Source organism: Mirounga angustirostris, unplaced genomic scaffold (genome assembly GCF_029215605.1).
Source record: "Mirounga angustirostris isolate CCGP_5_RB_7025 unplaced genomic scaffold, mMirAng1.0.hap1 SCAF_2, whole genome shotgun sequence".
NCBI lineage: Eukaryota > Metazoa > Chordata > Mammalia > Carnivora > Phocidae > Mirounga > Mirounga angustirostris.
In genome coordinates, this window is record NW_026991710.1 from 49,614,582 (window position 1) to 49,631,743 (window position 17,162).

At 35.3% G+C, this 17,162-nt stretch overlaps 1 protein-coding gene across 1 annotated transcript in view; it reads left to right on the plus strand.

The window, feature by feature from the left end:
• ADGRL3 (adhesion G protein-coupled receptor L3) overlaps positions 1-17,162 on the plus strand; it is an 819,557-nt gene that overhangs the window by 523,518 nt on the left and 278,877 nt on the right. Inside the window, exon 6 of the mRNA XM_045881084.3 lies at positions 11,650-12,450. Coding sequence (XP_045737040.1) covers positions 11,650-12,450 — 801 coding nt within the window. The remainder of the gene's footprint in view (positions 1-11,649; positions 12,451-17,162) is intronic.

The following is a 17,162-nucleotide window of genomic DNA, read 5'->3' on the forward strand; positions in this document are numbered from 1 at the left end:
CTTTCTTTCTAATATTGAGCTAATAATGCTATCTACTTTATAGTGGTATTATAATTGTTAAGTGGATAATACATGTAAATTATTTAAAACCATAAACTGGTAATTAGTAAGTACTCAATTAATATTAATTATCCTCATTATTTTTGTCATCATCACTTTTCTTCTTTGCCAGAGAGCAAAGCATAGAGGCTAAGACTGTAGGCTCAGAAGTTCAAATACCAGCTCTACTAAGTGCTAATGACCTCTATACTCAGTCTGTCCATCTGTATAATGGTGACAATAATCTCAACAGGGTTGTTCTGAGGATTAAATAAGATGAAGTAGGTTAAGTATTTGGCAAATAGACTGACATACTATAAATGCTAAATAAACTGGACTAAAAACAGCCTGTTTCAATGTTATTAAGGAGAAATTTCACAGAGAGTACAAAATCTTTGTTAGCAATTGATTGTAGAATAAATATTTTGCAATGTGCAGTTCTATAAGTAGATGGTGAGAAAGATAATGGACTCCACTATAGAGAGAGATAAGATGTACTACCTAAAGAGGATTTGTGTGCCTACTTAGCAGAAATGAAAGACATGCTTTGCCATCTGTAAGATTTGTCCTCTTCTCCTTTGTTCATATCACTGAACAAACCATACCAAGTTTATATTTGGACTATGATTTTAAAAGCATGTCAGTGCCAGCATTTATTTACCAACAGTTAAAACAAGACAATGAGATAGAATCCAGTAATGCCTGGATGAATGATATAGGGTTCTCTGCCTTCAAAAACCTCCATATATTTCCAGAAGAAAGAGAGAGAGAGAAGGTAAAAATATCAAGTGCCAAAGAGAATAGTAAGGAAGACAGTATAAGTGGAATGAACTAGAATAGATAATTGGCAAACAGTGACCATGAGATAAACATCCAGTGGGCTGTTCTTCTACTAGCCCATGAGCTGAGAGTATCTTTTACATTTTTTAAGAGATGTTTAAAAAAGAAGAAGAAGAAGACTGTGATGACAAGAGCCATGCAAAGTAGCCTGTATGTGGCTCACAAAGCCTAACTTATTTACTTACTGTCTGGCCCTTTGTAGAAAAAGTTTGCCAATCCCCAGACTAGAACATTACTGAAAACCTCCCTCCCCCACAAACTAAGTTGAAGTTGTATGTTTATTCAATGTGGGACTGGTAAGCAAAGCAGTATTTATGAAGAACTTAGAACCGAGAAATAGAGTCAGGCTTAATTAGAAATAGTAGATACGAGGCATTCTGAACAGGGGCAATAGAGTGAGAAAAGTTAAAAAATAAATATAAGTGTGGAGTATATAAAGTGAAAATAAACCATTGTAAAGAGTATGATTAGCCTATAGGATTAGTAAGACATAAAATTGGAAAAATACTGTAAGAAACACACTTTTGGAAATTTATAGTAATGAATCTGAAGACTTGGAATTTATTCAGATGAATTGATATTAGCATCTCAATTTTATCAAACACCAAAAAAAAAAAAACAAGTGAGTAAGAATCTTAAATCTATTTTTCAAGAGATTCAGTTAACAGGTATAGGATGTATGTGGTGTGTATGTTCTTGCTAATGAATTCTGAGGTTAACTTTTTTTTGTTTTTATTTACAGTTCTAGGAATCCTATCTATATTATTTATCTTGTTTTTATTAACCATGATATTATGTAATACAAAATATTTTCTGCTTTTTGGCTAGTGAATCCAGTCCCAAATTGGTTGGGGTATCTGGAGTACTTCTACAAAGTACCAAAGAATGTAGTAGCTCCTCAGATTCCTAAACTACTCCTCAGGATGTTTTTGTGTGCACTGGGTATTTTTTCCCCTTACTGAATGACTCTGTGGGTTTTGTCATCTCTCTCTCACAGGAGGTGATGATAAAAACTTCCAATTCTATGATTAATTCGTAAGATCTTAAGACCTCCTGTAAGACTGAAGGAACAGTGTTGGGTCAAAAGCAAAGCAACTTGATTTCTTGTAGCTTTTGATGTTTCTCATCGGAAAATTAGAACAGTCATTCCTGCCCTCACAATACATAAAATTGTTAAATGAATAAAAAATATTACATTATTTCATAATTTGTTTTTAGTACTAATAAGAGTTAAAAAGTAAGTTGTGATTTGGGGCTAATATCTAATTCTCTGGCTTCATTTTTTTTATTTGTAAAATATTGGCTGAGACTAAATGACATCTAAAATAAAATTCAGCACCCAAACCACAGTAATTATAACATATTTACTAAATCTAGGGTTAGATTAGATTAATTTTGAATATCTTATTTATTGCATAAGCAGTGGATATATAGAACCTAGTAATAGGAATCAGTCAAATAAATTTCTCAGGAACAAATGGGTGACATTTTCCATAAGAGATTTGATTTTAGTCAAACTGCTCTGTCTGGTGTTTTTAACTTTGGCTTCTCTTAATGATTCCCTCTCTCTGCTATTCACTTCTATTCTTGTCTGTTTTTAATCTCTTTAAATGCTTTCCTCTGAAAGCATTTAAAATAGCTTGTTGTTGGTAAATGATTATACTGAAAAATCGCGAATTATTAGACTGTACGTTTCCCTAAGGCAGAGATCAGTTCCTCCTCTGTACCATGTTCATGATAGTACCACCAAATTCATAGTCTCTTTGAGGATTAAATAAAATTATCCATATAACAATTCACATAATACACGTTCAGAAATTGTTAGGTATTATGATTATTATTACTTTTCTCTGTATTCACAGCTCTAAGGGCCTTGCAAATAACAAATACATTCCATGGGCCTAATATAAATATACATCTATTTTTATGTATATAACAGCATGGCCTTATACACTCTGAAGGGACTCTCCCTTTGTTTTTGTTCTTTTGTTCAGCAACTTTATTTATTTTTTTAAGTTTTTATTTATTTGTCAGAGAGAGTGAGCGCACACAAGCAGGGGGAGTGGCAGGCAGAGGGAGAGGGAGAAGCAGTCTCCCCACTGAGCAGAGAGCTGACATGGGGCTGGGATCTTGACCTGAGCGGAAGGCAGCTGCTTAACCGACTGAGCCACCCAGGCGCCCCTGTTCAGCAACTTTAAATGCCATGTGGTTGTTACATAAATCATTATGACAAGGGTGTATCGTTGATGATGACCCAAATGTAATGTTGACTTTGCTACCAATAGTACCTTTGAAAAATTATTTTTATAAAAGCTATTACCAATATATTCCCCAAAGAGCCTATTAATAGCACCATTTTCTTTTAAAAGGTTAAATTAACCAAAAGATTTTACAGATCTATCAGAAGGATGGAAATTTACTACAAAATAAAAGGTAGCCTCAGTTTCTGCATCATCCTATAGATACTGTATTTAAATGTTTAAATTAGAATGTGGCTAGTGAAAGCATCTTATGAATTATTGACATTTTCAATCTACACACACCAGGATGAAATTAATTAGAAGGTAATAATTGTGGAAACACATTACATAAAGCCATTGGAGTACAAGGTGCTTGAGCAGCACTTTTACTCACTGATGCACGGGTATTATTTGAAAAACATAATTTAGAAGCTGAGCTGCAGAGATTACCCCTGTCTTTCATTAAATAAAGGATTAGCACCTTATTTACTGAAAGAGACAGATGTCTGTCAGAATTTTTGATATGCAGTATCACAAAAAAAAATTAATGAACTTCACAGATCTTTTTATTTCTGTTTACTGAAGTACTTCTCTATTTTTTTGGTGTATGTGAGGTAGAAAAAGAGAATGTTCTCTGTTTCAGAATAATGAGAATTAACAGGCCATGAGGTATGGAGCACGGGTTTGTTTCTGGTGATAAGAAATATCTTGTTTCCTTGGCCAAGAAATGAGGAACCATCGTTTCTTATTATTTTATCTTCTCGGGAGAGATGCTCTGCATCACTAGTCTCAGGGTTAATAGCACTGAAGAATATGGCATCCAGTCTCATTCTCTGAAAACACTATGGTGCAATTCATCATTGCATGGAGGCATAAGAAATATTAATTGAGCTTTTTCTATGTGCTGAGCACTGGAGATGCCATAATGAATAAGATCAAAACTTGTATTTGAATTCCAACTCTACCACTCACTAACCAAAAGAGTAATGCTTCTTTGTACCTGTTTCCTCACTTGAAAAGTTAAGACAAGGAGAATATCTACTTCATAAGGTTGCTGTGAGATGATTAAGTTAGTATTGCATGCAAAACTTCAGGGCACTCTGTAGCACATGGTACATGCTTAGTGAACGTTCCTTCCTAAAATGCCTACCCTCAGGAAGATTCCATTTGTGTTCTCTATCCCTCTAATATGCACTCCTACCTGGATTTATTGGCAGAAGGGAAATGGAGAGCGAGAATACAACAATTTCACTGAGTTTGCATGTTGTAAGAGCCAGTGTATATTAGATAAATGACAGACTCTGCCATCTACCAGTGTTGTTCTGGTCACATCCTTTAACCTTTTGAGTTTCCGTTGACTCGTCTCTGATGTGGGAATAATAAATATCACAACACAGTGTTGTTTGAAGAATTAAATCAAGTGATTCATGTGAAAACATTTTGTTAAGTTATAAAGTGCTATTCAAGTGGAAGTATTATTGTAAACTTTTGATTATCCACTTATAGATGGCTTTGTTTATGGATGATACACCAGCAAATTTTCATCCAAGACTGATTTTTTGTTACTCACTTAGTTTGTCTTATTGCTATCTCCTTCACTGACCAGCTGGCTGGCGATAAGTGTGGCCCAAATGTATTTGAAGAGTCCAGGCCAAATGTAACCAAGAAAATAATACTGTTTAAAATCCTACCAAGTTTTGGACGCCTGGGTGGGTCAGTTGGTTAAGCGTCTGCCTTAGGCTCAGGTCATGATCCCAGGGTCCTGGGATCGAGCCCCACATTGGGCTCCCTGCTCCGCGGGGAGCCTGCTTCTCCCTCTCCCACTCCCGCTGCTTGTGCTCCTGCTCTGCTATCTCTGTCTCTGTCAAATAAATAAATAAAATCTTTAAAAAAATAAATGAATAAAAATAAAGTGGTGAAATCATGTCATTTAAAAATAAATAAATAAAATAAAATAAAATCCTACAAAGTTTCACTGATAAAAATAGGCATTTATAAATTATTTAATGTTCTATAACTATCTTATGTTCCCCATAAGTGTTTTTTATTTATATTACAGAAATATAGAGGCATCATCAGATGATATAACATAGAAAATGTGTGGCATGACTTAACAGTTTAAAAGAAAAGAAAGTTTAAGCGACATTAGAATTAGACACAATTTCATAATTCTTAGTTATGACAATTGAGTTCTCACAATTTTTAGCACACAGTTTTATTTCTCTGTAATTTGCAATGCAATTTGGAAAAGCCTGGCAATGCACGCATATGCTCTCTCATCCATACCTTTTCTAATTAAAAAATGCAATTCAGAAGTACTGCATATGGTACAGATATGGGTAGAACTAATAACATCTTCTTTTTCTAAACAATAATATGGTTATTGGCTATATATTATATCTCTTTTATGAACTGTTGGGAAATGAAGGGAAAATTTACTAGCCTTTTTTTTTTCCATTTTTGCCTTTTATATGGAATAAAATTACCCTTAGTTTGAATTTGTCATTTACTCTAACCACAGGATATAGCTTATGACATTAAGTTTGACAAAGGACAACAATGAAATCACTTTAAGGAAATATATAAACGTATTTGCAGAGGCTGAATGGACAATAAAGATAGTTTGGGGATTAAAAGTGAAAAGAGAAAAAGAGAGTAACTAGTTCCGGAGAGGACTGGAAATGAGCAATGACAGCTATAAAGGCAGAATTCAGGATATTGGACCAGACCAAAAGACAGGAGGTACTGAAGAAGGCAGAGCACAGATGTCATCATACAATTCACTTATTTATGATCTCATTACAGAGAGGAGAAAAGGGAGTATTTTCGGTCTGTGTTTTTAGATCATTGCAGCCTGTTTTATAGCAGCAATTTTTTCTTGCCAGTATAATCCTCAAGACTAGCCATATAGTTTTTCTTATTTTCCTTTTTCCCCCCTCCAGTTTTACATTTAATGAGTTGGAAATACATATTGCTCCTAAATTGTACTTTCCTCCACATCCATTAAAATATACAAAGACATTATACAGAGAATACCCTGCATGTATGATTGTGTATAGCAAATCCAGATTCTCTTCACTACTTTCTCTTTTTGCTACATGCTTAAAGTATTAAGAAGCAGAATTAATCACCTCTATTTGGATTATGTATTAATTCAGTAGCTGTTCACTGGGTACTTACTTTGTGCCAAGCACTGTGAGGTTATGAAGGATATAGCAGCAAGGGTGTTAACTTGTATCCTTCAATCTGTTTGTATGAGTATTTTTTTCCCCAGGGGAAAGAAGCTTCTAGAATCAGAATTAGATGATGACAGTGACTGGCTAATCCTAAATGTTACTAAGCTTTTCAATGACAAATTATGTTTGCCTTGCCAGTTTTTGTTACGGGAATATGATTTGTGTGTGCTTGTTTCAACTCAAATTATAGGATTGTTTTACTTGAGTCTTGAAAATAGCAGATAAATGATAAATGAGCTACAGCCAGTCATGACATAGGCAAGAGCATAATAATTTTCTCCAAAGTGAAACTGCCTAATAAATCTTAATTTTGAATAACCAGCAAGTAACAGAAGCAAGCTTTACTTATGCTACAGCTTATGCCAGTTTATCTCAAATTAGACCAAGACCAGAGAATTAAAAGTAAAATTTTACCTAATGACAATTGAGAAAATAGAAGTTAAAGTTCCTAAAAAATAACAATATCCATTAAATTGTAAAATAGTATTTACAGAATAACAAATACCTTGCCAATACTTTGTATCACATATCCAGTCTCCCTCATTAAGTTTTGTTGAAGAAATACTAGTCACCAAGAAGTTAGGATTACTGTGTTTTAGAATAAGACGAAGAGTTTTATGTGAAATAAAACTAAAGTTGTGTGTGTATACATTCTATGCTTCAGAATATAAGGGACAACTGGGTGGCTCAGTCGGTTAAGCATCTGCCTTCAGCTCAGGTCATGATCCCGGGGTCCTGGAATTGAGCCCCACATCGGGCTCCCTGCTCAGCAGGGACTCTGCTTCTCCCTCTCCCTCTGCCTGCCGCCCCCCCTGCTTGTGCACTCTCTCTCTCTGTCAAAGAAGTTAATAAAAAAATCTTAAAAAAAAAGACTATTTAGAAGATTTCAGGGAACAAAATTTGTTCTATCTATATTTTTGCAGTCTAGTTGCTGAAAAATGTCAACTTCAGTATGACTTCCCACTTCCAAACTCCACTTTCATTGTAATGTGCCTTGAGTCCAAACTTTCGAGACTATTGATTAAATAATTCTTAAGATGCTTTCTTATGCTTCTTTTAGTTGTCAGTCTGAACTCAGATTTGTGAGTATTCTAGTCACAAAATGAAGTGCATCTCCTAAGTAAAGCATTTAAATGACCTGTAATGAGGCATATAACCTGGTGAACACTGCAGTCACTCGATAAAGAGTGAGAATGATGATAAATTATAACAGTATAAATAGAGTTGTTAGAAGAGCCCTAGAAATACTATTAAAATAAGATTTGTGTATTAATGAGATAAGGAATCTTCAAAAAAACTCATTTGCAACTTTTTAAGCATAACTTTTTTTTTCCAATTTATTTATTTTAGAGAGAGTGAGTGAGAGCGAGTGGGGGGGGGGGGGCTGGGGAGAGGGAGAACGAGAGAATCTCAAGCAGACTCTCTACTGAGTGCGGAGCCCAAGACCATGACCCAAGCCAAAATCAAGAGTCGGAGGCTCAACTGACTGAGCCACCCAGGTGCCCCAAGCATAACTTTTGATATAGGCTAGTTTTGTCTTCTTCTTCTTCTTCTTCTTCTTTTTTTTTTTTTAAAGATTTTGTTTATTTATTTGACAGAGAGAGGCACAGTGAGAGAGGGAACACAAGCAGGGGGAGTGGGGGAGGGAGAAGCAGGCTTCCTGTGGAGCAGGGAGTCCGATGTGGGGCTCGATCCCAGGACCCTGGGACCATGACCTGAGCCAAAGGCAGAGGCTTAATGACAGAGCCACCCAGGCGCGACCTAGTTTTGTCTTCTAACACATGTGATACTGAGCTTTCAAAAAAGTCAATTGAGAGTAATGAGTGTGATTTTGACAATAGAAAACAAAAGAGCTTAGGTCAAAGCACAAAAATCTCACCCAAATGTAATTGTAATTACCGAAACAGTATTTCTCCCTTGTTTTGAAACTTCCCTAGAGTTTTTATTTATTGTACAATAATAGTTCATCCATTCCATTGAATTTTTTTAGATTTATATCAACTGTAACCTGTGATTTTTAAGTTTGCGTTATGAAGCCGTTTTTCCCCAGCTCTTCTCCTTGTTTTTTGTTGGTCCCTGTTCTTTTTTCTGATTTAGGCATATTGTCTCTCATGAGACAAATGCTTATAAGATAAACAAGACGCTGCTTGGTGAGTTACATGAATATGTTACAATTTCCCCAATTTTTCATGACTTGTATTGGTCAGTACCTTAAAAATAAAAATGGAATCTAATTTGAGAGATACATAGCCATAACATGGCTGAGGATTTCAATTTGTTCTTAAAAAGGTATGTTGACTCGGTTAAGAATTTCAGAAAAGGCCAGCACAGGTGGCTCATTATTTATGTAAACCTTCTGATAACAGATTTTTCTGATTTTTTCCCACAATATCAAATATTGATAAGTGGGAGGGAGAGAAGTTTCTTCAGTAAAGATTCTGAATCCACTTATTTAGTATGAGAGCATTCCCTGTAAATGTGTAGCCTCATGAGGTTTATTTCTCATAAGACTGACATGGAAAATCTTAGGCCTTAGGAAATGATTGCAGAGTAGTTTCTTCTGAATCCTTGAGATGGGTAAAAAGCAAGACTATTATGTTAAATAGTGGTATAAACTATAGTATTTTATAAATGAGGCTTAGTCAAGCTATTTGAAAGCATCGTGTGTATAATTACCTTCCTAACTTCCAAAGGGAAATATTGGTGTTCTTATTATGAATATTGTATTTCCTATGTCTATAGTTTGAAATTGTGTGTTTTTTTCAATCTTACCTTGAATAACTTTTGCCTTATGTTTTCTAAGTCTGTACTGTGTTTTTTAAGTTTATAATATGATTGCTTTTTTAAAAAGTAATTTTATGAGGGGAATGTTTTTTTATTAAAAAGAAAAAAAAAACTATGTTCAAAAAGCAAGTATGAGTGAAATAAATTATTTACTTTCAGTTTGGAAGAGGTGAATAAAAAGTGCTTGGCCAATACCGTACCATTAATCTATTCTCTTTTCTCCTTTCTCTCTGTACTTCTCTCTCTCCAATAGAAGTGGAACAAAAAGGTAATTAAATACCTTTCATAAATTATATACTATTTATAGGCTAAGTTATTTAACAGTTTAACATTTAAAATAATTTTGTATTAATTCTTATCTATTTTATGAAAATTTATTTACTACTTCTGCTGCTCAACTTCACTTTAACCTGTTGTGATGACCAGTGCTGGTTTGATCCTTTTATCCTAAAACAGTTTAATCATGTAAAATTTTCAACCGTGCATTTTCTTCCTCTTTACTTTTAAATAAGTAGTCAGAAAATCCAGTAGATAGTGATGGATAGTGATTGCTTTAGATTTGTTTTTATTTCTATACTAGATAATTTTCCATAGCTCTGGTGTGGTCTCCCCATTCCTTTAATTTTTAACTGTTGGTGGAAAAGGGGAGATGGTTTTCTGAAATACCTTCTAACAATTACTTTGGTAACCATGGGCTCATTATTAACCAACCTAAAGTTCATATACAATTTTGACAACAATGCCTATCCATTTTTTATAATTATAGTCATCATATTAGAAATTCTCCTAATCATCAATTTTATTGTTGAGTATAAATTGATGAAGGCCCTCTATCCTTGCTATGGAAGATTTTGGTGGTCAACTCTGCCCTTGAACTTTTCATTTCTACAAAAGTAAAACTTTGGACACTTTAGTAATGCACTTTCCTTTTTAATAACTTGCACATCCTCGCTGAGTATTATCTTAGATCCTTTTCCATTAGATCTAGGCTTAGAGTTGCCATTAAAGAACTAATGACTAATATCAAGAGAACAATACTTTAATCATTAAAATATGGTTCAACATCCAAATTCCTTGTGATTTCTTAATTTCTCCACCCGGTACCCTTCTAATCATTTCAAACATAACAGTGGACTGCATGATTATTTTTCAGTGCATTTGCTTTGCAAAAATACTAGAGCAGTGTTTCCCACAGCAGGTTCAGCAGAACACTACACTTTAAATAGGCTCTGTAGAAAGGGTTCCGTGATCAGATTAGTTTGTGAAATTTGTTCATCTTCCTTACTTCTGCCTTGGAGATTCACTGATGTACCAAAGCTATTAGAATCTCTGCCACAATTCTATTTAATGTGATGTTTCTTAAACATATGACTAAGCATCCCTGTTTTCTTTCTGTGTAACATCTAGTTATACCACTTGAAACAGGTGCTTCCTGTTTGGGAAGGGAAAGAGTTAAAATAATAAATATATTAATTTAATATTTTGTCCACTCTTTGGGACCACTCTTTGGGAAACATTGCTTTACAGCCCCTGCATTACAAGCCAGCCAAGGTTTCTTACCACTATTCACACAGTGTGCTACAGAATCATACTAAAAATGAAGTGAATCAGATAATTCCTGCCCATTTTCAATCTGAAGTATGAGCAGCAAAATATTGTAGCAAGTAATCTTGTTTTTTTAATGTTCTTCTCATGTAACAGTAAAAGGTACATGTTTTTAAGTTCCAATACTACTGTATTTAACAGGACATTTTTAACTGATTAAAATCTAGATCTTGGGTTCTCTTCTCTGTAACCTTTCGCCTTTTCTTCTTTCCTTATTCCTTCTTTCCCTTCTTTTTCTTCCTTTCTCTTTTTCCTCCCAGTATCCATCCATCACTCATTTTTAATTGTGTGGGTTGCATGCTCTGTGTGTGCTATATAGCAGCTTTAAGAATTTTGGGTTTTTTTGTTTGTTTTTTGTTTTTGTTTTGTTTTGTTTTGTTTTGCCAGAAGATTCAGTGGCCTGTATTACAGGGCTTTTCTTTTCCTTTATTATTATCCTTAATTACTATTGGATTTCTATTTATTTCTTAATGATAAGTTATCGAATGGCTAATGTCATCAGAGGGAAAACAATATATATATATTTAATTTCAAATAAGATACATAAAATATTATGTATAAACATTTGTATTTATTTTATGTCTATAGAATACATAGACATACATCACACCTGTATATCTATATCCAAAAATATTGTATCACATGTTTACAAAGGTAAAAATCAAGGGAAAACACAAGTACTCATTGAGAGGCCACATTTTTCAGCAAATGAAGTCAAAATGATTTTGAGCAAAAGTCAGAACTAATATGTAAGACACTTTGTGTACTCAGAAGAATGCAACAAAAGAATTAAGTGGTGGTGGGTATCTCTTATTAGAGTTACATTCCATTTGGTGAAAAATAAAAATCTCTGACAAAATATTAAATTAATATATTTATTATTTTAACTCTTTCCCTTCCAACAGTTTTTCTTTGTCCTGGACTACTAAAAGGAGTATACCAGAGTGAACATTTGTTTGAATCTGACCACCAATCTGGGGCATGGTGCAAAGACCCTCTACAGGCTTCTGACAAGATTTACTATATGCCCTGGACTCCCTACAGAACCGATACTCTGACTGAGTACTCATCCAAGGATGACTTCATTGCTGGAAGGCCAACTACAACCTACAAGCTTCCTCACAGGGTGGATGGCACAGGATTTGTAGTGTATGATGGAGCTTTGTTTTTCAACAAAGAGCGCACCAGGAACATAGTAAAATTTGATTTGCGGACTAGGATAAAGAGTGGAGAGGCGATCATAGCAAATGCCAATTACCATGATACCTCCCCTTACCGATGGGGAGGCAAATCTGACATAGACCTTGCAGTGGATGAAAATGGGCTCTGGGTAATCTATGCAACAGAACAAAATAATGGTAAAATTGTCATTAGTCAATTGAACCCTTACACCCTACGGATTGAAGGGACATGGGATACTGCATATGATAAAAGATCAGCTTCCAATGCATTTATGATTTGCGGGATTCTGTATGTGGTCAAATCTGTATATGAGGATGACGACAACGAGGCCACTGGGAATAAGATTGACTACATTTACAACACCGACCAAAGTAAGGATAGTTTGGTGGATGTACCCTTTCCCAATTCATACCAGTACATAGCAGCTGTGGATTACAACCCCAGGGACAACCTTCTCTACGTATGGAATAACTATCATGTCGTGAAATACTCTTTGGATTTTGGACCTCTGGATAGTAGATCAGGTAAGTTTGACTTTTGATGGTACTCAAGGGGGAGATATTTGCAGTTTGTTTTTTTTTTTATATGTATGATTAGACTTCCTCTGTTGTCCTTCTGGCCTGAATACCTGAAAACTGTTCATTGTCTTTTCAACCAAAAAATGTTGCCATTAAGTACTTTCAGCTGTAAGAATAAAGGTATAAGAAACTTTTTTCTCCCTTGTACAGCTAGTCTCCAATCTTAAGCCCTTCTCTGAAGGGCATTTTTATTATCAGCTGATTAGTTCTTTGTGTAGTGAAGTACACAAAAACCCTTACTAAAATAGAATGCCATCCTGTCTAATTAATTGTGACATGCCCTCAGAAGTGCTTTCCACTTGGAAAAATGTCAAGGGCTGCTTTGATATAATGCTTCAGGAGCCCAATGCCAATATATTCACTTTGCAGAGGGTGTCATATATGACCACCCTGTTGGGCACATTGTCAGTTTGAGTGTGCACGTGTCTGAGTGTACTAATTGATACATACAGACAAATGTTTATAACTGATGAATATAGAAAAAGATAGACCTCAGTTTTATAAGAAAAAAACAATGCAAAACACTGCTTTGAGTAAACCAGAGATAATCTTTAATTCCAATTTTTTTTTAAGATTTTATTTATTTGAGAGAAGGAGAGAAAGCATAAGTAGGGGGATGGAATAGAGGGAGAGGGAGAAGCAGACTTCCTACTGAGCAGGGAGCCTGACGTGGGGCTCGAACCCAGGCACCCCCCCAATTCTTTAAAATTGTCTTTTCCTCTCTAGGACATACCATTTCCTCTCTAGGACATACCATTTCCTCTTAATGTTGTTTAAAGATAGTTGTAATTTGCTTTATTATTTTAAATTTTTATTTATACAACTGAATAGAATTATCTAAGTTTAGAGGTTCAGTTATTTTAACTAGCAATAATGCTGTTCTTTATGATAAAGTATAATGGAAAACTAAGATACAGGTGTCTGAATTTTGATAGAAATATAGCAATTCAAAGATTACGTTTTGTGTCTTTCCGTACTTACATGTTAATATAACTTGTTTTCTGCGCTGCTCTTACCATGCTTTTACTAGCATGCCGTTCTGCTTCCTAACTTAGTTCATTACATACATCTTCTTCTAAAACTAGATTCTAAGTTCCATAGGGACACCAGTATGATAGATGGCATATATAAATTAAAGGCTCAGTAACTCTTTGTTGAATGAATGAGTGAATAGCCTTCCACTTCTTACTCTGATAGAATGAGAAATTAGTTGGCATTTTCTCTAATCTCTGAGAGGCCTTAGGCAGAGACAGCAGTGGCCAGCAATGCTAATGTTATGCCTAAGTGTGCAACAGCAGCAAAAGCAACTTCTCCTCACTAAATCCTCAAAATATCTCCTAGACCAAGTGCAGTACCTGGTTCACCGCTGTACAGGTAAGCTTTTCCAATTTGATGCACCCTTCAGTTGAAAACCTAAGCAAAAGTCAACAATCTGGAGTATTCTGGGAAGGCTTTTTTTGTTTTTTTTCCATAGCTGTGATATTCTTAAATTAAAATTTATATTTTATCAGTGAAAACTCTATGTGTGGTTCTTAGCCTCTTCTGACTTTTAAATTGCAATAGGACATAATTTTAATTGCCTGCAGATAACAACTCATCTTTTCTGGTTCATCAGTGAAGAAGAGACAGTAACATGTTTCAAGTTTTATTTACTGGAAACATTATACATTATTTTTATCTCTAATAATAAATAGGTTAAATTTAATTAGCTTTCCAGGTTTTGACTTGATGAATTGAAGCAAATTCTTAGTTTAGTTTTTTTTTTTTTTAAGATTTTATTTATTTATTTGACAGAGACACAGCGAGAGAGGGAACATCATCAGGGGGAGTGGGAGAGGGAGAAGCAGGCTTCCCGCCGAGCAGCGAGCCCGATGTGGGGCTCGATCCCAGGACCCTGGGATGATGACCTGAGCCGAAGGCAGACGCTTAACGACTGAGCCACCCAGGCGACCCCTTAGTTTAGTTTTTTAAATTATCCTGAAAGAGCAAGACAATACCATAGTCCCTAGTATTTAGAGACTTGACACAAAGATATTTCCAATGGATATTAATATACTTATATGTGTGTGTATATTTATATGATCAGTCATTGTGGACATAAGGAAAAGTACACCACTCATATAATTTTATGTGTTTATTTATGGGAGTTAAAATATTAAACCATCTTGGGGCGCCTGGGTGGCTCAGTCGTTAAGCGTTTGCCTTCTGCTCGGGTCATGGTCCCAGGGTCCTGGGATCGAGCCCCGCATCGGGCTTCCTGCTCCGCGGGAGGCCTGCTTCTCCCTCTCCCACTCCCCCTGCTTGTGTTCCCTCTCTAGCTGTCTCTGTCTCTCTGTCAAATAAATAAAATCTTTTAAAAAAAATATATTAAACCATCTTGCCCAAATACACTAGCATTCATTTTTGTTAAAAGGATGTTATTAAAGTGACAAACACTGAGAAATGGCAAAGTTCAGCTTTTGAAACAAATTCCTAAGAGTTGTCCCTCTCTTTAAACAACAATGAAGACCTCATCTGTTTTGCAGAGTAAGATTCCATATGTATTAAATTTGTAAATATAATCACAAGAAAAATCATCAATTTTCATGCATTAATGCTCAGATATAAAAGCCAGCATTTTGGTGTGGACTTAGTGGAGTTTAGAGGTGGAAAGAATAAGTGTAGAAGTAAATGTTATGCATTGTATGTGTGGATATGAGAATTTCAATTAGCATTAATAGAGGCTATTCATCTTATTCCTCACAAACAGTTTCAGCTGCGTGTTTTTCTTTAGTAAATTAGGTTGACATTTTTCAAAGAAATTGCCTTTAGTGAATTCTTATTATGGATCTTCTCATGAGTTTATGTACAGCCAACTTACTATAAATATGGGAGGTCAAAAAGGCTAATTCTGAGTTTGTAGATCTAAAGTGTATTTGCTGTTGCCATCTGTTGGAAGCAAGCTTTTTTGCTCTGATTTTCACTGAGTTCTAATCAATGGAAATTCACACTTCTGAAGTTCCAATGCAAAGGGGTATCTATGTTATACTTCTACTGAATATCACTTTTCTGCACATTAAAAAATCTGGGTGCTAGAAGTTAGGGGGCAAGTCTGTTTCTCTTGTACACATAAAAATCCCTTGGGGAAGCATACGCACCAGTAGCCTACTGCTCTGAAGGGAGCTTGGGAGTCTGAAGGACTTGGGTTTGAATTCTGCCTCCAGTGCTTGACTGTGGGCACGTTGCTCAGCTTCTTGGTCTTGGTTTTCTCAACTACAAAATGGAAAAAATAACCCAGTCTCTGAAAATTATTGTTAGATTTTAATGAGATGATATTTGTGGTAGGTATAACAAACTTAACCAAATAGCTACAGACCAGCTCTGCAAAAATTGTTCTCATCCACATTTTCTAAATGAGGAACTTAAGACACTATAGCTCGTATCACTCAAAAACCCCACAGCTATTGAAGTGCAACCCAACTCCAGATTCATGTTCCCTCCTATGACACTGGTCGTGGAAAGTGTGTTTACTGAGGCTGTGCCTCTAGATTCAGTCATTTGATGGAAGCGATCTCAGTCTCCCCATATGCCAGGCACTCTCTAGATGCTAATTTGTAGTTCTCACGGTACGATTACCATAGATTAGTGCTCTGAAAAGTTGTATCTGTTCTTCAACCATGAAATCGGATGTATTTTCTCTTTTTCACAAGAATCCATTTTAAATTTTGAAATGGCGAACTTTAAGAAGAATGACAAGGAAAACAGTGTCTCAGAAATAACCTAAAAGTAGTTTCAGAAATCAATGAACTTCAGTCCCTTACTTTTCCCAGGACCCATTTTCAAACTGCTAAGTGTCCTTCCTTTGTTGAGTTGGCTCAGCTGCAGGACATCGGTCTGTGTTCTTTTTCAAAGGAAACCATCCTGGGAATGGTACAGTCTGTGAAACAGGTTGTTTTCAACAATAGCTGAATAAACCAATTAATATTAATGCAATTTTTTAAACTTGTTTTCCAAATGTTCATTGTGAATTTTAAGTGAAGTTCCTCCTTGAAAAGTGCTTTAATGGGCCTGCTCCTCTGGGCCAAGTTTTAAAAAGCTTAAAATTTGTTCTCGTTTTTGTCTAAAAATTTTCGGAACTGTCATCATATATTTTGCATTACATTAAATGCAAGTTTGTCAGCATTTTCCGTAGTCCGCCAGTATGAAAGTAATGGAAAATGAACCCATATTGCTATTCACATAATAATTTATATTTGCAAATTTTGTAGAAGCAGTTTTTAATAATATCGTTCTATCTCACATGCTAAAGAACATACAAATGCAAAGAATTTCCAATTTATAAAAAGCTTTTGCTCCAGAACTAATGAGATTTTGATTCACGTTGAAATAATCTTGTTGATACTGTTTCAGTCATTTTTGTTTACGGGTCTATGTAGTGCCTGATACATAGTAGGTGCTCTGTCAAGATTTGTTGAATGATTTAAGAAATCAAAGAATGAATTATCAGAGAATAAGAATATCAGTCCCCAAATTTGTTTTATGGGGAATACATATATGCCTCTCAGGTAGTCCCCTTCACTGTTGGCCTCACACTTCTGTACTCTAGAAGTTTTGTGATTCATCCCAGTTATTCCCCACCCCCAACACCTACACTCAGCTTCTTCCCTTCTTCACTCCGA